Source organism: Colletotrichum jinshuiense, chromosome 3 (assembly GCF_051148585.1).
Source record: "Colletotrichum jinshuiense chromosome 3, complete sequence".
Classification (NCBI taxonomy): Eukaryota; Fungi; Ascomycota; class Sordariomycetes; order Glomerellales; family Glomerellaceae; genus Colletotrichum; species Colletotrichum jinshuiense.
Genome location: NC_139310.1, coordinates 863143 through 887478, shown reverse-complemented (window position 1 = coordinate 887478; position 24336 = coordinate 863143). Strand labels below are relative to the sequence as shown.

The 24336-nt window shown below is 53.2% G+C and overlaps 5 protein-coding genes across 5 annotated transcripts; 4 read left to right on the top strand and 1 right to left on the bottom strand.

Moving 5' to 3' along the window:
- Positions 1 to 152: 152 nt before the first annotated feature.
- On the bottom strand, positions 153 to 1728 carry EsH8_III_000253 (uncharacterized protein; the record flags this gene model as incomplete). Its single annotated transcript, XM_083261978.1, has 3 exons — positions 153 to 336; positions 398 to 805; positions 869 to 1728. 3 exons carry the CDS (start codon positions 1726 to 1728, stop codon positions 153 to 155), a joined length of 1452 nt encoding a protein of 483 aa, XP_083122465.1.
- Positions 1729 to 4386: 2658 nt separating this feature from the next.
- EsH8_III_000252 (uncharacterized protein) lies at positions 4387 to 9229 on the top strand (the record flags this gene model as incomplete). Its single annotated transcript, XM_083261977.1, has 6 exons — positions 4387 to 4838; positions 4919 to 5144; positions 5191 to 5250; positions 5308 to 5595; positions 5648 to 5891; positions 5946 to 9229. 6 exons carry the CDS (start codon positions 4387 to 4389, stop codon positions 9227 to 9229), a joined length of 4554 nt encoding a protein of 1517 aa, XP_083122464.1.
- A 1464-nt stretch (positions 9230 to 10693) lies between these two features.
- EsH8_III_000251 (uncharacterized protein) lies at positions 10694 to 12019 on the top strand (the record flags this gene model as incomplete). Its single annotated transcript, XM_083261976.1, has 2 exons — positions 10694 to 11774; positions 12003 to 12019. 2 exons carry the CDS (start codon positions 10694 to 10696, stop codon positions 12017 to 12019), a joined length of 1098 nt encoding a protein of 365 aa, XP_083122463.1.
- Positions 12020 to 13582: 1563 nt separating this feature from the next.
- On the top strand, positions 13583 to 14148 carry EsH8_III_000250 (uncharacterized protein; the record flags this gene model as incomplete). Its single annotated transcript, XM_083261975.1, has 2 exons — positions 13583 to 13700; positions 13799 to 14148. The coding sequence occupies 2 exons, from the start codon at positions 13583 to 13585 to the stop codon at positions 14146 to 14148; spliced, it is 468 nt and encodes a 155-aa protein (XP_083122462.1).
- Positions 14149 to 14759: 611 nt separating this feature from the next.
- On the top strand, positions 14760 to 15948 carry EsH8_III_000249 (uncharacterized protein; the record flags this gene model as incomplete). The annotated part of the gene is made up of 2 exons (XM_083261974.1): positions 14760 to 15361; positions 15453 to 15948. 2 exons carry the CDS (start codon positions 14760 to 14762, stop codon positions 15946 to 15948), a joined length of 1098 nt encoding a protein of 365 aa, XP_083122461.1.
- Between the last annotated feature and the right edge of the window lie 8388 nt (positions 15949 to 24336).

The following is a 24336-nucleotide window of genomic DNA, read 5'->3' as shown; positions in this document are numbered from 1 at the left end:
ACATTTATTGTCAAACATATATATACATTACAGGACGCGCGAGGGCGTACCAGGCAGTTTGCGTTCATCCTCCCGGACAATGAATACTGCGCTCAGTTGAGTTCTTGCTGAGATTTGTGACCCCTATACTTAGATAACATACTTGGGAAATGTTAGAAAATATCCGCAACCTTGATGGCTTTATTGGGGCTTACAGGGATGAAGAGGTACGGAACTTCTTTCTCATAGCGCTTCCAGGCATCGCCATACTTTCTCCGGGACCTGTTGATGTCCCTGTTGGTGCGATGAATTATCATAACCATGAAGAAAACGAAGTAGAACCAAGGCAAAGGGCTCCTAGAAACACGATGTTAGTCAATTTTGACTCTTCCCACGGTCTTACGGACAAAAGACCTACTTGAACCCGGTAATCAGGCCCCATGAGAAAGAGAAGAACATGTCAGGCACGTAGTTTGGCTTGCGTATAATTGCAAACCAGCCGTCCACCATGATACGGTCCCCCACGTCAGTCTCAATGACCTTGGGATTCTCAATGGCCTGCCAAGGGACTTGGGGAAATGTGTTGCGTTTGATAAGCTGGCCCTTTTCCTGGTGACGGAATGCGTTCTTCTGACCGTTGGCACTATCCCACATCCAGTAGAAAAATATGTACACAACGCCGAATGTTGCCAAGGCATAACGATTCCAGTGATACTCGGATGGGTGGTGATTGGCCAGGTATAAGGCACAGTGGCAGTAGGTGAAAGGCACGCCGGCCATGTTCCAGAAAGTGAGCAGGAAGCCTAACTTCTCAAAGTACATATCCCTAGATGGCCAAAGAATTAGTTGAGGCTCATTTGCAGTTGCTTTGTTGATATTAACCACTCACCAACTCGTAATAATCATTTGCTCTGCTTTGGCACAGGCATTGGCGTAGAGATAATGGGCCCCGGCCAAGAAGACCACCTCAGCTGAGACGTAGCCGTAGGTTTCGTACTGGCGAGCCGCCACCGAGCAGGTAATCAGAAACAGAATGAACCACGGAATCCGCACCTCGTAAAACATCTTGAAGTCCAGGATACCAATCCGCGGGTTCAGTTCGGCACCCATAAAGAAGTCGTAAATCGGATAGCCCGTGAGTCGGTGAGTTCGTCCGCGTGCAATGGCTTGGAAGTACACGATGAAGCTGTTCAGAAATCCGGACAGAATAGCGACAGTCATGAACGAGCCAAACTCATCGATCAGTGTGTACAAGGGAAACACCCTTGTAACGTGCAGGATAACTGCGATTGCCAGTGTCGCATAGAAGCTCGTGTAGGCTGAACAGTAATAGGGTAGCGTTTTGCCGCCTTCGTGACGCAACGGGCGGCCGTGACTGGACACACCAGGCATGTAGCAGTACATGATGGCCTCGCCGATGAAGAATATCCAGTAAACTGCCCATGCTTTGGCGGTAGGATAAGCTCCCTCGTAGACAAGCTGAACAAGATGACGGCAGAAGTCGGCCCAGGTCTGCTTGGGTTCAGGCATAGGAAGTTGGCCGTCGTAGTATGTTGCGCCGATCCACAAGTACCACATAATCAAGGGGAATCCAACCATAAGGGCAGCGGTTCCAAATGAACCGCCAAATTCGAATTCATCTGCTGCGCCGTCGACAAAATTGGTTGCTACGGTCGAATTTTGTTTTCTTTCCGTCGTGGTTTTCACTGACACGGCAGCAGGAATGCCGTTTGTGTGTTTGACGCCCATGACTGGCCAGATGCAATGTTGGTGAAGATGGAAAATTTAATGATTATAGGGATCAGGATGTTGAATATTTTAAAGTAAGAGATTTTCCAAATCTTGCAAGACCTAACCGTAAGTTTAAATAGACCGATTTGCATTGATGATTCAAACGTAATGGCAGGCACTTCGAGGAAATGAAGATTCGTTTTCATGCATATTTCGTATAGCAATGCTTTCTACGACCAAAGACGAGTATCAGCAGTTGGTGCCTACAGAAGAATGCTCGTACATGCGTGATTCGTGTAGCAACTGCTCACAAGCGGAATTGACATTTATCAGCCACGATACCTGCAAAGGAAGGCTCTCGTATGCAGGATTCGTGTAGCACCCCTGCTACGGGTGGGTCCCATGCTTACACCCTTCCTTCAGGCGTCGCTACCGACTTGTCACATCTGACTGGTCTATCCCAAAAGGCCAAGCGAAATCAGGAACAGATAATTCTGTTGATTCATTGGCCAAGATCGTCACCTGCCAAGCAGAGCCAATATTAATCGAACGACGGACCGAGGCTCTGCTTTCAGGTACAGAGTCTTACAAAATCAGTGTCCGCTCTGCAAAATGGAATACCGTCTGAGCATAGACTAGTAGTTCTTGCCCTTGTCAGGCATATCAGAGGTAGCCGAGGGACTAAGAACTCTCGAGCGTACGTCTAAAGCTGTAAGTAGCTTCTCGATCAGAATGATCTATGCTACACGATTGTTTCTGATTCCACAGAACGTCAAGAAGTTTAAGTTTAATCACTCGATGTGCATACCACTCCAAGACAAATCGGCAGCGCTTGAACCCGAATCTGTTTCATCCAAGTAAGCACGCTATGGTTCACAGCCTTTTCTTATTGAATCATACGATGTATTTATTTGTAGTGAGTGTGTTCCAGGTCATCCTGCATCAATTCACATTGCAATGAGGTCCCCAGCGCCAGTTGAATAACCAAGAAGCTCGATAAACACCCTCACTCCCCCGTCTGCTCGACACGCCATCGCGGACTCGTCCCATCAGTTAAGTCGGTGCGGATGCCCTTCATCAAGTGCCATGACCAACTCTAAATTTGCGGTTATTGTGATTCCAAATCCTCACCAGAAGATAACCTGTTGACTTGTAGGGTGTCTATTCTACGCTTGTCCGCACAATCCGGAAGGTCCCTGCATTTTTATGGGCAGTCAACGAGCACAACGAGGAGATCACTGTCATCGTCGCAAAGTACTGCCCCAATCGGCTGCTCACAGGAGGTGGTATCAACTCGTCAGCCGCGGGCGGTGGTCTGAACTACGAGACCGCGGTAGGCGCTCCTTGCGACCCATTTGTGTGGCAGATTCGTTGACCCCTTTTTCTTATGATAGATGTTCGTCAGTCCCGCCACAAAAAAGGTGCTTAAACCGCGAGGAGACAAAACGCAACCCGCGGCCCGATTCCCATTGTGGACTCGAAGTGAGGAATACGGTGTCATTTCCGTGTTCTATGGCCCAGATAAAAGCCTCTTCATCGAGAACGACCAGGTTCCGACAGGAGCAACCGTTTATTTCCGCAAGGAGCCTAACCTGCGGATTGTTGCTTACAATGGGGCGGAGATAAGCTGCAATTCACCCCATCATCATTGATCCATTTAACCGCCACTATTCCGCTCAAAGCTGTATCAGGATGCCTTGATTACGGCTAGGTTGTCGAGTGAAGCAGTATGAGATTGCATGTTATTATAGTTAAATATGCCTTCCCTTAGGAAAGCTTATTCTCTCGGTATTCTCTCGCTCCCGAGATTGTTCTGCCAACGCTGCCCCTTGCGGCGTCCTCTTATTGGTCAGCATAGACTTGGCTAGGATTACTGACAACAATATGGCTGGACACTTCATTTTTGTCGAAATCAAGCTGACGCGACTCAATATCTATGCGCTCTTGCTCCCTCGTAAATGAAACCGCACTTACAGCTAGTAGAATGTTGTCATAGGACCTACTTTGCGCAGTTGTATGGACCGATCCTGTTCTTGATTGGAGCCGCATCGGCTGAGCGGGTTGCAAATCGCTGTGGCTATTGATGATGGCTGTGGGGACAGAAACAGCGGCACCATTTCGGCAATTGTCTTGTTGTTCAGCATAGTGGCGATGGCTTGTTTCTACAGTCTCTGCCTCTTTCTCGGTGCCTTGCTACAGGGTGGAGAAGAAATGAAAATATCCAAGACGTGACCATCTTCGCCCTTCAAAAGAGCCGGAGGCGCCCAACTCAAGTGACGTGACAAGCTCAACGGCTTGTTCACGTCCTAATGCTGCATAGAAAATCATTTCATCGCTGATTTTTTGCAGAAGAATATCCACAGTCTTTGTTTCCTCTTCAAACCCTGAGAGGCGGCCCAGTGCATCCACATTGGCAACAATCAGATGCGAACTGGACCAAGCCTTTCTTTTCTCCCTTTTTCAAACAATTACGATAATATATGAGTGCTGTAAGAATGGCCATTGAGACCTTGGCATCTGGGCTGTGCCGCTTGACGAGGCTGTATTCCCAGTGTGTTGTCACGTGGTTCTAGGCCTTATCATTTTCATCATGCATGAACCCCTCATCATACTGCGGAAATCAGCACTTGGCTCACCACGTCCTCCGAACGGCCACCGGCAGCAACGCCTATCGCAATGTCAGACCATATCTGGTCTGATATTGGCCTTTGGACCATCTTTCTTGGTTTGGCCATCGCGGTCGTCATCCTTTTAGTGTCTCCTACGGTCGGCCGCAGGCCAGCCCCGTCTGCGCCAACCGCTGCGAAGACACTGAAGCACCCCAAGAGCCTGACTTTCCGCATCGACGACATCCCAGTCAGCCACGTTGATAAACTCGATCGCAATATTCAATCCATTGCGGAGCTGGATAGTGTTTTGCGTGATGCCGCGGCTTCCTTCGTTCGTCGTTCCATGGCGCCCAAGGACAGCTCGTTCGTGTGTGCGACCTTCTCCGCCACCACGCATCTATCGGGAAATGAATTGTGCGCACAGTTATTGCGAGCAGGGACGAATTATCCCTACAGCTATAGCTGCGACTTTGATGGTATCACACCCTTGTTCGAAGACAGTAACGGCGCAGCTGTAGAGTAAGTGTCACCTACGTTGGCGTTAACACGCGCAGTCCATTCTCGTTATCGCTTCGCCAACACTAACCTGTCTCTCGCAGCATCATCGCGGTGCCCGGCCTCGGAAGCCACGCGCTTGGGTCTTGGAAATGCTCCCACAGCGATGATGTCTGGCTTCGCGACTTCTTGCCGCACGATGTGCCTAACATCCGAGTGCTGCTCTACGGCTACGATACAACGCTGCCAGGCAGCCTCTCGAGGCAATCGATCGAGGACTTGGGTCGAATATTCGTAGAGCGAGTCGCTGCCTTCCGCGCAGGAGATGGCGTAAGTGGGTCCGGGGGATGTGCGAACTTACGCTGATACCCAGTAGACAACCCGCCGGCCGCTCATCTTCATTGGCCATAGCCTAGGCGGCTTGCTTATTAAAGAGGTGAGATGCTGCTCTAACCTGCTACGAACTCAATCATATGGCTGACTGTTATTACAGGCACTTATTCACGCTCGCAGACGACATGGTGATGCTGTCGCCGACCTTGCCAAAGCCTGCTACGCTCTTCTTTTCTTCGGTGTGCCAAACCTGGGCCTGCGCAACGACCAGCTCAGGACCCTCGTCCGGGGCCAGCCGAACGAAGCGTTGATTCACGACCTGCTTGTCGATAACGACTCTGAAGCATCGACGTTTCTCAAGAGACTTGCGGATCAGTTCTCTGAGAGCTGCAAGGATCATTATCGCGTAATGTCGTTCTTTGAGCGCGTGCTCAGCTCAACTCTAGAGGTAAGCCGCACAATCGGAAAGCCAATGGCACACCGTTAACTCTGTGCTACAGCGTGATGAGGAAGGCAAGTGGAGAAAGACCGGCTCGCCCTCCTTACTAGTAACAGAAAAGTCTGCCACTGCCACAGGCCTAGTAGCGGTGGCTGATGAAGATAACATCCCCATCAACAAAGATCATTCAGGGCTCGTCAAATATTGCTCCAGAAGCCAGGGCGACTATACTATTGTGAGAAGGAGAATTTTGGAGTGCGTTAAAGGGGCGAGGCTAGACGTACCTAGACGGTTTGCTGAAGACAGTATGCCTGTTCCTCCTTGCGGTGTAGCGATGCATGACTGATTCTGTTGCACAGGCTTCGAGCACGCCCATTCAGAAACAACACAGGCCTGTATGAGATCACTAGCATTTGAAGAAATCGACGGCCGACAGAACGGCATTGATGCTGCTGCCGCTGGTACCTGCGAATGGCTCTTGGGGCATGAGACTCTTACGGAATGGACTCAGCAGCTCCGGGGTCTGGTCTGGATCAGAGGCAAGCCTGGGTCTGGCAAGTCGACTCTGATGAAGTACGCTCTCGAAAAGGTCCCGCCTCTTTACAAGACGCAGCCACTAGTACTTTCTTTCTTCTTCCACGGCCGGGGCCATGAATTGCAGAGGTCACTGCTCGGCCTCTTCCGGTCCCTCCTACACCAGCTGTTGCATCTAGTTCCTGGCGCACTTCCTGACTTGATCGACACCTTCGACCACAGACGCAAAACCGTAGGCGAGGCTGGAAAGGAATGGCAGTGGCATCTCCCAATGCTACAGGCTTTTTTTCAGTCATCGCTTTCGAGAATCCTGAAACAGCGTACAATGCTCGTCTTCATCGATGCACTTGATGAGTGTGGAGAGCAACCTGCTGTGCAACTCATTGATTTCCTCAAGCAGGTACTCTCTGGTCTCTCATCAGCGGACTTGCAACTTAGCGTCTGCTTTTCCTGCCGTCATTACCCCATTATTGAGCTTGAGGGTGGATCAACGATACTGCTCGACGCGGAGAATAACGGGGATATCGATTTGTATGTACGGGGTCGCCTCTCATCAGACCAGCACTCGGAAATCCAAGGTATCTTGAGTCAACGAGCACAAGGGGTCTTCATGTGGGCTCATATCGTCGTCGACCGTGTGCTGCAAATGAAGCGCCGTGGCGAACCGCCAGGTAGAATCATGCGTGAAATTGAGCGGGTACCACAGAAACTTGACGATCTTTACCACGACCTGCTTCAGAATGTAGAGGATCGTGCCGGGGCTATACGGTTGGTGCAATGGATCTGTTTCTCAACTCGGCCGTTGACAACGGATGAGTTGCCATGGGCAATGACGATTGACCCATACAGCCCAGACCAAACGATTACCGATTGCCGACAATCGGATGAATTCATTGCCCAAGACAACATGGAGAAAAGAATCACGTCCTTAAGCTGTGGGCTTGCAGAGGTAGCACCGTCTGACAACTCTCGCGTTGTCCAGTTCATCCATCAATCAGTCAAGGACTACTTCATCGGGCAGGGACTGCTGGTTCTCGATAGTAGCTATGGGACGCCCAAATCCTTACCAACTTCCATTGAATTCCTTCTGTGTCTTCAATGTATCAATTACTTCAAAATGACCATCTCTTCACATACTGGACGTTTCTCCGAAGAGGATACCATACGGTTTCCATTCTTGAAGTATGTAATAACATCCTTGGTGCCTCACATAAAGCGGAGCGGACCACCTCAAACATATGTCAAAGAAATTCTCGACAGTCTTCGTTGGCCATCAAGTTCTTTCGTGGACCAATGGGTGTTGGCATACAAGGCCGTTGAAACTCACCCGTGGAATCGGCCATCAGAGGGAAGTAGCCTGATGCATATTGTATCCAGATACAACCTACAAAGACTCCTTTCAGAAATGATTACAGAGGGCGTTAATGTCAATTCGAAGGATAATGACGGCCGAACGCCACTGTCCCAAGCAGCTCAGAATGGACACGAGCCAGTCGTCAAGATGCTCCTCAATACAGGCAAGGTTGACGTCGACTCAAGGGATAATGACGGCTGGACACCGCTGTTTTGGGCAGCTAGAAGTGGCCATGCGGAAGTTGTCAAGATGCTCCTCAATACAGGCAAGGTTGACGTCGACTCAAGGGATAATGACGGCTGGACACCGCTGTCTTGGGCAGCTATGAATGACCATATAAAAGTCGTCAAGGTGCTCCTCAATACAGGCATTGTTGACGTCGACCCAAGGCAGCATAATTACGGCTGGACACCGCTATCTAGGGCAGCTAGTGGTGGCCATGCGGAAGTCGTCAAGATGCTCCTCAATACAGGCAAGGCTGACGTCGACTTAAGGCATAATGACGGCCAGACACCGCTGTCTTGGGCAGCTATAAATGGCCATATAGAAGTCGTCAAGGTGCTCCTCAATACAGGCAAGGTTGACGTCGACTCAAGGGATAATGACGGCCAGACACCGCTATTTAGGGCAGCTGAGTATGGCCATATAGAAGTCGTCAAGGTGCTCCTCAATACAGGCAAGATTGACGTCGACTTAAGAGATAATGACGGCTGGACACCGCTGTCTTGGGCAGCTATAAATGGCCATACAGACGTCATCAAGGTGCTCCTCAATACAGGCAAGGTTGACGTCGACTCAAGGCATAATGACGGCCAGACACCGCTGTCTTGGGCAGCTAAAAATGGCCATATAAAAGTCGTCAAGGTGCTCCTCAATACAGGCAAGGTTGAAGTCGACTCAAGGGATAATGACGGCTGGACACCGCTGTTTTGGGCAGCTATGAATGACCACATAAAAGTCGTCAAGGTACTCCTCAATACAGGCAAGGTTGACGTCGACTCAAGGGATAATGACGGCCAGACACCGCTATTTAGGGCAGCTGAGTGTGGCCATATAGAAGTCGTCAAGGTGCTCCTCAATACAGGCAAGATTGACGTCGACTTAAGGGATAATGACGGCTGGACACCGCTGTCTTGGGCAGCTAGAAGTGGCCATACAGACGTCGTCAAGGTGCTCCTCAATGCAAGTAAGGTTGACGTCAACTCAAGGTATAATGACGGCCAGACACCGCTGTCTTGGGCAGCTAGTAGTGGCCATGCGGAAGTCGTCAAGGTGCTCCTCAATACAGGCAAGGTTGACGTCGACTCAAGGGATAAGACTGGCCGGACCCCATTGTCCTTAGCGGCTGGGAAAGGAAATGAGGCTGTGGTAAAAATGCTCATTGACGCCAATGAGGCTGGCATTAACTCAAGCGACAATTTTGGCCGGACGCCGCTATCCTGGGCTGCTATGAAAGGGCACGTGGAGGTGGTTTCATTACTTGCCAATACCGGCACTGTCAACATGAACTCCGAGGACAAAGAAGGGTTCACCCCATTTATGTGGGCTGTGTGGAGATCTAACAAAGACGTCGTTAATACCCTCCTCCAGACTGGGCGTCTTTTACATCACCGTTGTGTAGATGGATTATGTTATCAGGCATTCTGGTTCATGTTGCCAGATGAGTTGGACCAGTTTATGGTAAACATTGGCTTCGTTATAGAGGATGATATTTTTGGGCTGAGGGGACTGTTTCATGACTTGCCGATTTCATAATTACAAATTTAGACTAATGTAGATCTGCCAAAAGCGACCAAACGGTTAGGTGCCATCAACCCCTGGATTCAGTAAAAGATTTCTGTAAGGGTAACGTTTGGAACTGTAAATATCCTTTATTTTGAAACTTTATTCTTCATTCCCCAATTCGGGCACGGTGAGACTGGCGCCAGCCCGTGCCTTGGTCTGCTACACATGCTGCAAGTATTGCCCACACCCCCTCGTCAACTGTAACAGTGTCTCGCCAAACTTATCAGGAAAGTTGGACCGACAAGATGAACAGCTAAGGGAGACTTAAGAACATCTACATGATTTTCCCTGGTTGTCATATTCAGGGTAGCCAATCTACAGCGCTTAAAGGTCATTTTCGGTTTCAATGTGGGATGTAGTTCTTCCCTTTCTCAAGCATCCCTATTGACTGTTGATGTACTGGTAACTTGGAATGAACTTGTCTTTCGCCTGTCTTGAAACTCAGCCAATGTCATTTGGCTTTACTAGCTCTATAAGGAGCAATATATTTGCCTAATTTGCCAAGATGTTCAACAAATTCGTCAGATTGAATTCCCCTCACCCTTCTGAGTATCAGTATCCTGCGTCCACTGCCAAGTTCCATTTGGAAATGTCTTCCGCTGTCATAACTCAACCAGAATGGCTCCAGACTATAATGTACGTCCAGCCGCATTGACAACGATCCGGTTAGCCTTGTACAAGTGGCATTTCAGCACTGCTAAAGAATATGGAGGGCAACTGAAGCCTCGATAGCGCTTTAGGTCGTGGACGTAGGAAGAGGCGCAGTCTAAATCTCGGGATAACGGCAATGTGGTAGATGAAGCGAAATTAATCAAATTTTAAGCGGAAGCGTCGGTCGGGAAATGAACTGGGGTTTCCAAAGATGGTATGAAGGTTTAGTCTAAATGAAACATGCACAGTAGTGTAGACTGCCATGCCACGATTCGGGAATACGAGTGACTCGGTCCCATGGCCATGAACCCTGTATCCTAGCTTCATGAAGATGAGACAAGCTTTTTTCTTATGGATCATCTAAACTTTAAAAAGCCCTCGCTAATCATTTTCTACCCGTTTCGTCTTTCAAAGACTCCTTTCTGCGAAATCCCTCCAGCCAGTCTAGCCGATTATCCGTGAGAATTTGGCTGCCTGACCTTCTGTAGCTTAGTTCATGACAGTCTAAATGATCAGCGTCAATCCTTGCGATTCTGCTTGTCCTTTGATGCCGGAAACTGCGGGGAGAAAATAACGCACGACAGAGTTCATCCCGTAGAATTTAGACGTGGGATCGCAATCAAACTTGGGACTAATTTGCCCCTGTCTGGCTCCTCATGGGCTGGTTAACATCTCAAACTGCATTGTGAAAGAATGCCAAGAAGTATATAAGTCGCCAGCATAGGATCTGCTGGTGTGGGTTGGATCGTCCTTCGATCAGATGGTCCATTACAGTCAGTCACCATGACGCATTCCCTTTTTAACCTTGTGTTCCTTGCCGCCGTGGCATCCGGTTACTGGTTGCCGGAGACGGTGGGCAAGAATTCATTCAAGACTTGCATCGTTCCCAAATCTACAGGCGATGACTCCCCGGCCATCATCTCCACTGTCAAGTCATGCGGCAGCAACTCTCGCGTGGTTTTCAGCGCAGGCACGGAATACATCTTGCTAACCCCGCTGCAATTTTCCGGCTTGACAAACGTCGAGTTCTCGATAGAAGGCAACCTTACGCTATCGGACAGCCCCAGCGCCGTTGCGGCGGTGGTGCAAAACCGTACCGCTTATCCGGGACATTGGATTACCGTTTCTAACAGCAAAGGCGTCACGTTCACAGCGTCCGGGGCTCAAGGTGGAGGCTGGATCATCAGTCACGGCGACAAATGGTGGTCCAATGCCAAGGACAGCAACGACAGCGGACGCCCGCACCTCTTCTCTTTCGGGGTCACAGGGCTACGCCTGAGGGGGCTCAGAGTACTAAATCCAGTAGCGTGGGTTTTTTCGATGGGCGGGCAGGACGTCTACATGACTGACACCCTACTTGATGCGCGGTCCTTGAGCGGGTTTCCATTTAACACGGACGGAATCGACGTCAGCGCCTCCGACGTCGTCATTGACGGCTGGACAAGTTACAATGGCGACGATATTATTAACGTTTCCCCTCCCGCAGTCAATGTCACAATGCGCAACATTGTTGCGTATGGAACACATGGTATTTCAGTGTCGTGTGCTTCTGGGACAGGCAGTCAGTATCTGTTTGAGAACGCAGAAATCCACGACTCGCTCCTAGGGGCCCGCTTCAAAGGTTCCGTCGGTACAACATGCCAGATTTCCGACGTTACCTGGCGCAACATGACCATCATCAACACCAGCTATCCAATCCACTTTGTCGAGGATTACGTGGACCAGGAAAAGGGAGCGGCTGGGAAGGATACTTCCCTGGCGGCGTTTGCAAAGAATTTCCGATGGGAAGGCATCACCGCCCATACTGGCTCAAGCCTCAAGGATGGCAGCTGCGTTTCAAGCCCGTGCTGGAGTCAGACTCTAGGTATGTTTTGGATGCTAGCCACTCTCTTGCATTGTGGGGACTTTGAAAAGACTAACTGATTTCCCTACGCTCAAGGCGAGTCAACCAAAAAATCCATGTATATCATTTGCAAAGACGCAGATCATTGCCAGGACTTTAAATTTTCAGACATCACATTGATTGCAGCGGTAAGTCTTTCAAAATACTGCAAAAAGGAAGCGCGACAAACTAACACAAATGGCACCTCAGGATGGAAGCGCAGGTGAGATGGAGTGTGTAGGATTGGAAAGCGCCACGGGGCTTGGTATTCCTTGTACCAACGGAACCTTGACTTCTTCGAAGTAACGCAAATTGTTCGCTCGTAATCATTATATCTTGCGATGTGTATAACAGTAGAATACTGGTAACCTGCCTAATTTAACGTCAAAGTGTGCACAGTTCCTTTGGGTTTCCTGCGACATGCCGATTCCAGTTTTCATTTGCCAATAGATTACCCTGCCCAATCTCAAATACACTGCTGCTAAAGGATGATGCAATCGAGCGATCGCGAAAACATCAGATATACGCGGTGGGCATTGTTCTTACCGGAATAGAGATACGCCAACAACTATGATGGATTTCCAAGAAGACTGGTTTACAAATTTACAGCATAATTTGACGGTTAGATGGCATAGCCAACTAGAACCGGTTCGGTATCTTGGTCGACCAGACCTTGGTGGATTGGAAGGCTCGGGAGATTGGGTTGCGACCAGCCCACGAAGTCTGCGTAAAATTACCACCAAGTGCTTTAAAAACAGCAACACCGTGCTTTATATCTTAATAATATGTTTATATTTTAAGACGATCATTATAACATCAGAGGATACACGCAGTTCAGCGTGGAGCCCTGTATGTTGAACCAAATCATAGGTTGGAGTCTGTCTTGTCCACTAGGTGACATCTTTATAGTCAAAAGTCGTCTACTTTTAACACGCTTGATACGGATGCTCCAAAGAATATCACTATGCAATTCTATAAACTACTAAGAATAGAGCCACAGTGATATTCCGACAAGACGGTGCTGTCTATCGTCCACTCGCACAACAGCGCCGGCGTCGGGCCCCACCGGGCCGTGGCAGTCCGGCGGCCAGTCCCCACTTACCGCCCAGCACGGGCCCCATTTGGCAGCGGGATGACGTCGTAGCCCGCAATCGAGATCTAGACCAGTTTTCTGCGTCTCGTTCCCACCACATCCCACGGACACTCATCCCATGTGCAGCATCACGGAAGTTGCTGACTTGGTGGTGTCATGCTAAGGCAGCGCCGACGAGAGACAATTTTCCACCATTCAAGTTTCCAAGGTTCTCAAAAACCGAATCTGAAACCCCTCCATCTTACGAGGCCCCTTCGTGGATGTTGAAGCGCTGGGACTCCCGCGTGTGGCTGGCCGTGCAAGTGATGTGGCGGCCAACTTCCAGGATTTTGTCATTGTGCCGATGATGCTGCGCAGGGGGGTCTGACGGGGGTCCTCCCCGGCTGCCTGACACCACCGCAGCCTATGGCATCTCGTCTGGCATCCTCCATCACGGACCCGTATGACGTATCCATGAGCATCATCAGCCACACTCCCTCCCAAACACTGCACAGAGGGATGCGTGGGTGACGACTCTGATGAGGTAGGTGTGCTTGGGCCGGTTTGGATGGGAATATATCAGGCTGATAGTCCACGTCGCACCTCTCTTCCGTTTGAGGTCTCCATCTCGTTGATCTATTCTAGAACTTCAGTCCCTTTTGACACATCAAACGAATAAACAAAACCTGTATTACATTACACAAAATTATCCATCATCATGGCTGAGTGGACAAAGCAAACCTACAACGAGCAGTACGAGAAGTGGGTTCCTTGGCTCGAGGACGTCTACCTGCGATGGTTCACCAAGGACAACAAGGCTAGCTACGCAACCAAGGGTAAGCTATTTTACTCCTCGTGAAACCCTTCCCGCTGCCACTCTCACCCTAGTGCCTGGCTAGTTGATGAACGTTTTGACTAACGCGCTCGTTCCCAGACACCTTGGACAAGACCAAGGTCACCGGCGTCGAACAGATCGACACCCTCCAAGACGGCGTCCACAACCTCGTCGGAGGCCAAGTTGGCAAGGGCGGTCTTCTCCAGCCCATCGGCGATCTCGCCTCGAAAGAGGGCATCAACCGCGCCGAGCGCCAGGGCAAGGACGATGAGGGCGGATACGCCCCGTCCGCCATTCCCGGCTCCGGTGCCGTGAATCAGGCTGCCGGTAGCGTCGCCGATGGCGGCAAGACCGTCGCCGGCAAGACCACAGAGGGTCTCAAGGGCGCCGGTGGCTACGTCGGTGGCCTGTTCGGCGGTGCTGGCAAGAGCAAGCCCGAGCAGAACTAAGAGCCTCGGGTCGGCATTTTTTAATGACGAGCCTTTATTGCACTGGTGCATTTCACACGATCGAGCGGTTGGATGCGCGGGGACAAATAGCGGATACATGTACTAGATCTGGATGACTGGCGGCGTTGGACGAGTCCTTGGTTTTGTCGAGTAGCATTGGCCACAATACCCACACACGGTCTTTGAATTGAATTGTTTATTCTTTTTATACATTGAGGCCTTTGTCATCTTTCACCTATAGAAAGTCCCGTCATAAACAAACAACGGACCTAAACTTATGGTGTGGCGTCCGGGGTCCATGTTTGTTGATCCCCATCCAAGAAGTAGCGGTGATCTATGCCGTTTGCTCGCCTAAATGTCTGTCGGGTTGGCGGATTTGATGCCTGGTTCACAACCGTTTGCTGGGCTGGCACGGCCCTGGAATGTCACCTCTTTTCTCCCTTTTAATGGGGTTGTTTCCCTACATCTGTTCTCAAAGCTGTTAATTCGGCTTCGTTCATGTTGCGTTTGCGTTCGCGTTCGGGTCGAACTTCTTGGCTTTGATGAGTGGGGAAAATAACCGGCCGAGCCGGTTCAACGCCCGTTTACTGGCAAGGAAACCGCTCTCTCTCATGAGGAAGCTCAAGAACAAGGTGTTCCACGTCTGGGGTGGGCGAGGCGCACATGCTCTTCCCATCATCCCCGTCTCCAAAGTGCTCAGTGATAGCGACTCGTCGGAGACTCTGCCCGGGACTGGCGATGCATACAGCGCCTCGTTCGAGGACTTCTGGAGTGGCATCGCCCTACACCACGGCAGCGTCCAACGTGAATCTGCCACAGACGGCCAGCTCCACACCGGCTTCTTCGGCAAGCTTCCGGAGGAGATCCGGGAAATGGTATACCAAGAGTTGTGGCGCGCGGCTGGCCTGGGCCAGCACATCATCCGCACGCAAGCAGGGTACGCCCACTCCCGGTGCCTGTTTCGTCGGCCGGGCACGACCCCCGCGGATGGCGACGACCCGTGGGAGTTCAACTGGATGGCGCCCGACGCGCGCGGACCGGTTCCCCTGTGGTACAAACGGGAGATGTCGACCTGGTGTGATCACTGGAAGTGCGAAGAGGCAAGGGAGGAGAGGGAGATCTGGCGGGATATCGCTAGGGGGCGGACATGTCACTGCGTCCACGTCGATACGTGGACGGCATTCCTGCCGATGTTGATGACTTGTAAGCGGATGTAAGTTGTGCCGTCCTACTGAATGCCGATACATCTAAGGGTTCTTGCAAAGCTCGGCTACGAGTTCCATTGCTAACGGGTAAGCGGACAGGTACTTTGAATGCGCCGCTTCAATCTACAGATCAGTAGCATTCACCATCACCGACATCAATCTTGCGCGAAACCTTTTCGGCGTGAGGCATCGGGAGTGCTCCGGCCATACGCTCCGGCACATTAACCTCTCCTTCCGGCGACAGGCCGACGAAGGCAGCAGCTTCGAGCAGTGGGTCGAGTCATGGAGCGCGGTCCTCCGGCTTCTGGATACTCCTGGCCTGGCAAACGTCAACCTCTGGCTAGACAGCGACATCTATTACGAACGGCACTGGTTGTCGGTGACGGCCAACGTGCTCCGGCGGGTACCGGAAGCGCTGGCCCACAAAGTCGCCGTCAGTTTGCCGCCGGACGGGCACCGGGACCGGGTTGTGGGGGCCGTGTGGCTGAGGGGGCTGGACGAGGTGCCATGCGCCGCCTCTCCGGACACAGCAGCGGCGACGAGGCGAGAGGCGGATGGGGCGAGCTATTTCGAGAGGAGAGGATTACGGGATTGAGTCTGCAGAGCGGATCAGTCTAGAGCTTGAGCCATGCTAGTAGGGGTGTGAGATTGGCCCGATGGGTTGGAGACTTTGGGGGACTGCCATGGATGAGACGACGAGTGTGTGCTGCAGGGTTGCGAGTAGAGATGGGTGTATCATTCGGGTGGGAGATAAACAATGAGCAACTCAACGAGTTCGTCTGTAGTATATTGAGTCATGCCCCCACCGGCCTTAACTGGCGGCGATGATCCCCGCAGCGCAACTGAGATGCCTCACCGACTGAGTGAGGAGTCTGCAACTCAACCATAGCCACAGGGAGGTATCCCATTTCCATTCTCACGCCCCCCATGAAGAGGACCGAACAATATCTGTGGCATATATCGCCCGTTGGTCAAACAACGAAAGACACCGGACGAACACAACGTGCCAATCTCTGGTTACTTTCGGCCTGCCCGTAAGCTTGACATCTTGTGCAGGCAGGGAGGGTACTTTTGAGACGCCGTCACGACCCCGGTGTGTCTTCGGCGAATTCTACCTAGCATAATCCTTCCTCAGTCTTTACGGCACGGATCTCACCAGCTGACCACGCTCCGTTCTGTTTGCTGTTGCATCAGCCCCAATTCGAAACTCGACGACAGCGGGAATGATGCGGGGCGGTGTTCGGCGGGCGAAGCACAGAGGTAAAAGGTCCCAATTTACCAAATCACTATCGACGCGGGTATCAATTGATGCATAACCAACCCATCTCTGTATCTTCGTGGCATGGCAACGGAGGCATACGGAATGCGGTGGGAAATCACGCGAGTACCACGTTGCTACCGGATAGGGCGGGTGAATGATATTCTGCCTATCTTCGAGACAACCATGTGCAAGAGGTTTCACGAAGATTGCCTCCGGAACAGGAAATATTAGTAGACGATGCACCGTGAAGGTCCGAATGACTTGGGAGGGCAAAAACCCACCGAGGGGGGAGGGGTCCCGGCCGGCGCGAGACATAACCCTTACTAAGTCTCCGGAGGTAAATGTGAGCCCACTAGCGCCCGCCGAGAAAATTGGGCACACCCGGCCGAAAATGGGCGGCATGATGATGCCACGGTTTGGTGAGCGTTGAATAATCAAGGCGCGCCTTGACCGCTGCATGCATCGTCCCATTTCTTCTTCCTGCTCGTTCCGGTTCCACGGGATTCCGATGACAAGCTCATTATCCATCCTGTTCTTTGAGTTGCGGAATCTACCTCAAACCGACAGGGAGGTTTTTTTTCTTTCTCTCGGTTCACGGCCGAGAATGGGAAAACAGGGTTCCATGCGCAACGCGCGCCAGCCATGGCGGATCCCCTTCCCCCCCGGGGGCCTTTCCCAAGGGACGCCGGAGTGGGCACGAACGAAGCTCGACGGGATCGGAATCTAGATGGCAGATCGGAGGTTCTCACAGCAACCTCTCGCAGCAAGAAGAAACTACTAGGAGGCTCTGCCCCGGACCCCCGGAGCGAGTCCTCCCCCTAGCGTCCGCTTCACGGCGCATGCTTGCTGGAAACGCTTGGAAGCAGCGAGTTTGTCTGGGGCACACTTGCCGAGCTCTTGGGAGGCCCGAAAAAATCAAGTTTTCAATGTTCCGGACGAGAGAGGAAACGGGCGTAGGCCGCGAGACGGGAGGTGGTTTTTTCGGCACGGTTTGAGCCAGAACTAGGACATGCAGGCAGGTGGTGTTTATCCTGATTGAGCGGGAGAGACAGAAAACCAAGGAAACGCACCCCTGGCATTGCGCAAGGGGGAGCGTTTATGCAGACGCGACCCCCCGGTTGCAAAAAAGCGAAGCTATTCACACATTTTGGGCGGTGGGGGTGCGGGTTGCGCACTTTTGACAGAACTTTAGACTAATGCAACGTTAGCCAGCCCCCCCCTCACCGAACCCATATCAGACTGCCCAGGCCCGATGGTACCTCGCCACCAGGCTATCCACAATCAGATAGGGACGCCGAGGGGCGGAGAGGAGAGCTTGTGCTTGTTTGACCTTTTGCCAGATTTCGCTGCATGGCCATGACTACGGCGCTTCCTCCATGCCCTCGCCATCATGGCTTTAAGCATGCTCATCTACCTCGCACATCGGGCCATTGTCCCACGCTTCCTACCTTTTCCGGCATCGCGAGCGCACCCTTGTCGCTTCTGGGCTCACATGAACAACCTTATCCGCGGCGCGACTGTGTCGGCCGGGGGGGTTTACGTGCAAGTAGCTGCCACATCCGGACATGCCGCCCACGCGAGCATGCGGGCGTGCTAGCAAGGTTCAATCAAGACCACGCAGCTGGAAAGCTACGGAGGGAAATGCCCGGGGAGCTGCCCGCGACGTCCTATCACCGGCCGCCGCTGTCGTGAGGTGAGGGCCTCTCGACAATGAGCCCATGTACGCAGTCAGCGGCCTGCATCGAGTCCCCTTTGGCCGGCCACAGGGCACACTTTGGGCTGCGCTGGACTGCATCGGGCCATGACAGTCCCTGCAGTGCCCATCAGGCACCCCGACGAGCTTCTAGTACGCTATTGCTGCTTACCTCGACACCGCAGGGCACTGCACGGTCCAGCGATGTTTCGCAGGGATCCAGAGACGCGCCAGTCAGCGCTGCGTCAAAACAGTCGTGTGTTGTGTGTTTGTTGTACATGGTATGTGTTGTATGTGTGTTTACGCTTGAGGCTGCATCAAAGGGATTCCCCGACCTATTCTCCGACCTATTCTCTGCAAGGACGAAAGGAACAAGACTGGCGCATAAGGTGCGGCAGCGAAGGCTGCGGACGCCATCGTCCTGCCGTGTTAGTCGAAACCCAAGCGTCTAGCCGTTCAGGTGGGAGTGAGAGAGCCACGTCCGAGGCAAGATCCGCAGAGAAGGCCCAGAATAAAAAAAAATTAGTCAAAGATGCCAAAACGCGTGCGCGGCGCCGGTTTTGCGGGGGGCATTGGCGTGATGGCGGCCCCCAACCTCTCGCGCTCTGTCCGTGGGAGGAGACCAGGGGGGGAGGGATTAAGGTTGTGGCGGTAGTTGCTGTCAGCGTCGACTTTTGGATCGCTGGTGCGGAGGGCTAGCAAGCCAGCACAAGTCTGAGAGAGATTTCGCCTGGTACGTGCGACGAGATGCCTCGGGAGAGGGGTGTAAGCAGTCTAGACGGTTTGGGACGTCATCGATGTCGGGAGCCCATTGCGGCACTTGTTCCCTAACTATAGCTGTTCATGATAATTACTCAATGTATTCGCGGCCACGAATGGCACGCTGGATGCGGGGAGCGGTATCCTTGGAACGCCTTAATGGCAGACAGAGATGCGACGGAGGGGAGTGGCCGGTTGGCGCCGAGAGCGGACGCCTTTCGTTGGTGCACTGGAGCTCTAACGATTCGCGGTGTGCAGTCGGCCCGCCCTGTCCTATATCGCCTGCGATATAGACCCGGGAAGCTGCTGGGTGGTTTTCAAGGTCCAGGTCCCGATTCTTGTTTTGCGACCCAGGGCGAGGGACTTGGGCTACGAGATGGGCGATAGCAAGGTGCCATTATAGCCCTCTGACACTTGCCATGACGTGCCGTCTACCACCTTCTGCTTCCCTTCACGATGGGCACCGGGGGGCTTTGGTGGAGAGCAGCGCAGGATGAACCACCTTTTGCTTTCCCCTTCCCGTTTCCCCTGCATTGTAGCCCCCTTGAGCATTGTCATGACGTGCTGCCTACCACACTCTGAGCCGTCCATTCATGTTTTCATCGAACCAGCCCGCGGCAAAAAGCACGTAGCATCGTGGCCGAGTTGTGTTCCTGGACAAGTATTCGAGAGGGCACGGCACGGGGCGAGAGGAGAATGATACGTCGGAGAGAAGTTTGACCGCCAATGTGCCCAAATTCAATAGTTTGGTGCCAATGACGGGGATGTGATGGAGATAGGATCCCCCCCGAGGGTCCGCTCACGGATTGGCTTTCGGGAGCTCTCGACATGATCTGATGCGGCATCTTGCGCCGGGCGCGCGCGCGCACCATGTACATGCGGAGAAGATCAATGGAAACAGGTTCCCGGCGATGTCTAGCGTAGTTCGCGCATCACGCCGGAGCTGGGGGAGAGTTTCTCCCAACCAAGTACCTGGACTTTGCTATGCACTGGTCATCATTCAATAGGTGAAAGGCAAAGAAGAAAAGAAAAAGAAACAATGCCAAATGCAGAGTTCCAGCGCTGCTATTTGACAGTCGCTTCAGCTGGGCTGCGTTGGCTCGGCATGCGTGCTGCTTTCGTGGGCGCAACCTCTTCGGGCACCGGCTCCGCCAAGACGAGCCTTGAGTGGGAGAAACTATCTGCCGACTTAGACATCAGGGCCATGGCCAAGGCCGCATTGCATTTTGGGAAATGGGCCAGGCTCGGCTCGCTTCGACGTGGCTCTTGGGAAGCTCAAGAGCCCAAAAGCCTCGACAGAGCTGTCCTGCGTCTCTAGATGTCCCCATGCAGTAGAAAACAACTTGACCATGCCAACCCTTGCTTTTGCGCCATACCTGCCCCATCTTGGCAGCGTTCCCTTGGTACGGTGCCATCAAAGAAATCAAACCCTCGCTGGCATGGAGATCACTACCGGCGAGACAAGCTTAAGCGATTGGGCCGGCTCTGCCACGTCCGGCATTCTTTCACCCTCACCCTTTCTCTCTCTGGACTTTCCCGCGGTGAGACATGCGGCAGCCTCTTCAGCCCTCGGGCCTCGTGGCGGCATCTCCCAGGACGAAGCGGACGGAGAGCTGGGAAATGCAACGTCGGGGGAGGGGACTATTGGATGCGGCGCGCTTACACCGAAGAAGAGGCGGCAGATTCTCCCAGCAGGCGTGCATAGTGGCGGTGGCGCAAAGACAGAAGAGCGCTGGCCGGGTTCCCATCTCAGCCGGGCCAGGGTCTTTTTTTCCCCTTCTTGATTCCTTTTTTTCTCGTGGGTGGGGGGCAGGCGGCTTGCGCGTCTCGTCGAGAAGAATCGATGACAGCGAGACTCGACTTGACTTGACTTGACTGCACGTAGGGATAATTTCGAGATAGGACGAAACATGTGTGACTGGTGGAGTGGCCGCGCTTCTCTGCTCGAAACCCAACGCCGGGTCAAGCGATGAGACAACTGCGCTTGTCCTAGTTAGCGGCCAGATAGCGGCGGCGACGAGGGGGCGAGGGGAGCTGTAGCTATCGTCTTTGAGTTCCTCTCGGTGGAGAGCTCCACGACTCGGCAAGCTGCAAACCCGCTCTTAGCAGCCGGAGCAGAGAGACACGGAGACTGGGAGAGGGCACGAAAAGAATGCCCGCGAATGGTCGTTTCGCTAGCGCGGGACGAATAGCATGCACGGCATGGGCATAGCGTGGCATCCTATCGCAGCTTACCTGGCTGCCAGTCCGCCTCGGCGGGCAGAGATTCTGTCCCCTCCCCGGACCAGTAAGACCTCCGGTCTCTAGCCCGGGGCATGGCATCATTCCCTAGCTCGCCCGATGGTGCCTCGTCCCTGGCACTTACAGGGTGGACTTGACTGGAATGCAGCCGGGGTCCGGGGGGGAGGGAGGGCAGAGAGGGCAGAAGAGGAGGTTATCGTGGGATTCCCTCAAAGGAGGGGGGGAACATGACCTGAGGCGTTTATTTCCTCTCAACAGTGTTCCGCACGCATCTGGGATGGGACGAGTCAGGTCTTGTCTCATCTGACCCCCATCCCATCTAATTTACCGCATCTGCTTCTGGACGGAGTCTCGTCCACGATGGAGGCAGAATCTCAGCTACCATACAGGTACAGGCCTTTTGGGCTCCCAGGGTACGTGTTCCGTGCACTCGCAGCTCAGCTGCCCTCTGCAGAAGAAGCAGCATCCTTCTCTTTGTAGTTCTGCTGGGCTGGGCTAGGCTGGGCCGGGGCGTTGGTTTCCGTCAACCATTAAAAAAACGGCCGCATTGATCGTCGACGCAAAGGCGACCTGCCGCCTCTATTTCCCCAGATTCTGCTCGCAGTTTACAGGGCCGTGCTGTGCAGCAAATCAAAGCACAAAGTAGAAGAAAACGCGCGCCGTAGAGTCCATGTCCGTTCTCCCCCCGGGGGGGCGTGCTGCTGCTCTTTGGCTTGCTCTGCTGAACCAACTACTGCAGTGTCACAGAAGACAAAACCTGGTTCAAACACTCGCCCACACCCTGGTCGTCTTGTCGCCTGTCTGATCTGGCCACGGCCGGGGGGAGGGGACAGCGGTCTGCTGCAGGCTGTGCCCCTCCGTTATGTGTCGTCTGTAAGACTTGCCTGGCCTGTGCCACCACGCCGCAACCTGTTGTTGGTTGACCTGTGCATTGAAGCAGCTGCCGTGTCTGACAGAACGAAATGTCATTGCGAAACCCGGTTGAGCCGTTGGGGGGAAAGACTGGGTTTTGTCCGCGAGCACACCCCGTCTCGTGAGGGTTTGCGGCCAAAGAGACAGTGCAACATGAGAGGGCGTAAAGAAACCGTCTGGTCCGGACATCACGAGGGCGGGAGTTGGTACGATGGTGGTTCAGCCGTGGGCGGGGCATGGGTTGACAATAGCCGGCAGTGGTGGTCTGCGAACAACTCACACCCGTCTGACCTCATCTCTACGGAGTACAAGGGGACCTTACCCGCAGGGCAAGGCCAGCACAGCGTGCAGAGCCTGCAGAGCCGCCCTCCGGGGAGAGTAGGAGAGAACAAAAACGTGGGCAGGGCCAATACCAGGAGCGCGCGTTATGATTTGTCGAGTCTGGTTCGGGGTACGAAAATGCCAAGTTTCTGTCCTTGTCTTGACCTCATATCTCTCCATTCCAAGGGGGGTCCCAGAGGGAAAATTGACCATTGCACGTGGAGCGCACAACGAGATGGGGATTTCGAAATTCCGTCTCTGCCGTGCCCCGTCAAATGCCTGCCTGCCCGCCCTCCATGCTTGCACGACGTGTAATCCTGTTGGGCGGCTGCACGGCAAAATGTGGCCTGTGAGATTGATAACCGGGCATAAACCACAGACATACAGACACACTACCGGTACTACAGATGTGTGTCTCTCAGATCCCCCCCCTGCGACATCTCGGGCCCTACCCCATGTTTGGGGGGGCGTAGGCGAACCGACCGAACGCGCTGCCCGGTAGAGCCCCTCCGTCGAGCCGCCACGTCCGAGTTCTGGGGCGGCAAGCCTTGGAATGGTGGGTGCTTTTGCTGGAGAGACATGTCATGACGGACGAAAAACCACCCCCGATCTTAACAGGAGGATGATATTCGTCCAGTCCTTGGAAGAGAAGGGCGGGATCAACACGGCATCACACGTCAGAGGGTCGTCTTCCTGTGTTATGGGCTCCAGAGGGGAGGGTTACCCTGCAGAAAGCTCTGCACAGAAAACAGGACCGGGATGGATGGATGATGGAAAACATCGGAGCATTGGGATGTGTTTTTTGTATGCGGGAATACTGTGCCGTCCGAAACGGTGTCAAGCCCGGAGGGCCAAGAGGCTTGATGGACCAAAACCTCGGAGCACGGCCGGATCGTGGCTTCTTGGCGGGTGGGGGGGCCTTGTTGGTTCAGTCCGCTTCGGAGCAGGGCAGAGCCAGCACAGTCATCCGCGTATATCCGTACCCATTCCTGCGATAATAATTAGGCCGGTCTTGGACTGGACTCTCGCCGTAAAAAACACACACTCAATATATATCCACATATGCAACTCCTGTGAGGCTCTGTGGACCCCCTCCCTGGAGAAGGAAGGGAAGGGATGGGATGGGGGACGCCAGAGGCGGCGGCGCCGCGGCGGATTCGGAGTCGGTAAGCCGCTTCGAGGTGCCCCCCCCCCCCCCCCCCCCCCCCCCATGCATGCTTTTCCCACGCTTTGTGGAGTGCATGCACGTAAGGCGAGAGACTTGCATGTCGAGATGGGCTGAGGCTTATGGGCGTGGTACCACATGCCGTTCGGATGTCGACTCGGGATGAACAGCCGCAAGCTCGCCATCACGGGGAGGAAGGATGGGGGCCGTTTTGGGACAGGCCGCGATGGAAGCAAACTCGCTGGCTTTGGACGAAAAGGACGGAAGAAGCAAGAGGACGCTAGAGAGGGTCTGGCGGTCTGCCTGCTGGCGGCCACTTGTGATGATTTGAGGTTGTGATAACGAAGTCTTGACTTGCATTGGCGGCGCTGCAGTGATACGGCCCGTCCACATATTTGGGGCCCCTATCGGTGATGGATGCGTTCCTCCTCGCCAGCCTAGGCACGGTACTTTTTTGTATTGGTTTTTTTTCCCTTTGTGTGTGTATTACCCTCTCTCCCTCCGCATTACTTACACGGAAAACAAAAGGACCGGGAGCCAGCGTGAGACCTCTCCAGTCCCTTTTCTTTCCTGGGCACAATTTTCCCTTGGCATTTAGACGGGCCATATCAAACCGAAAATGCCCCCCTCC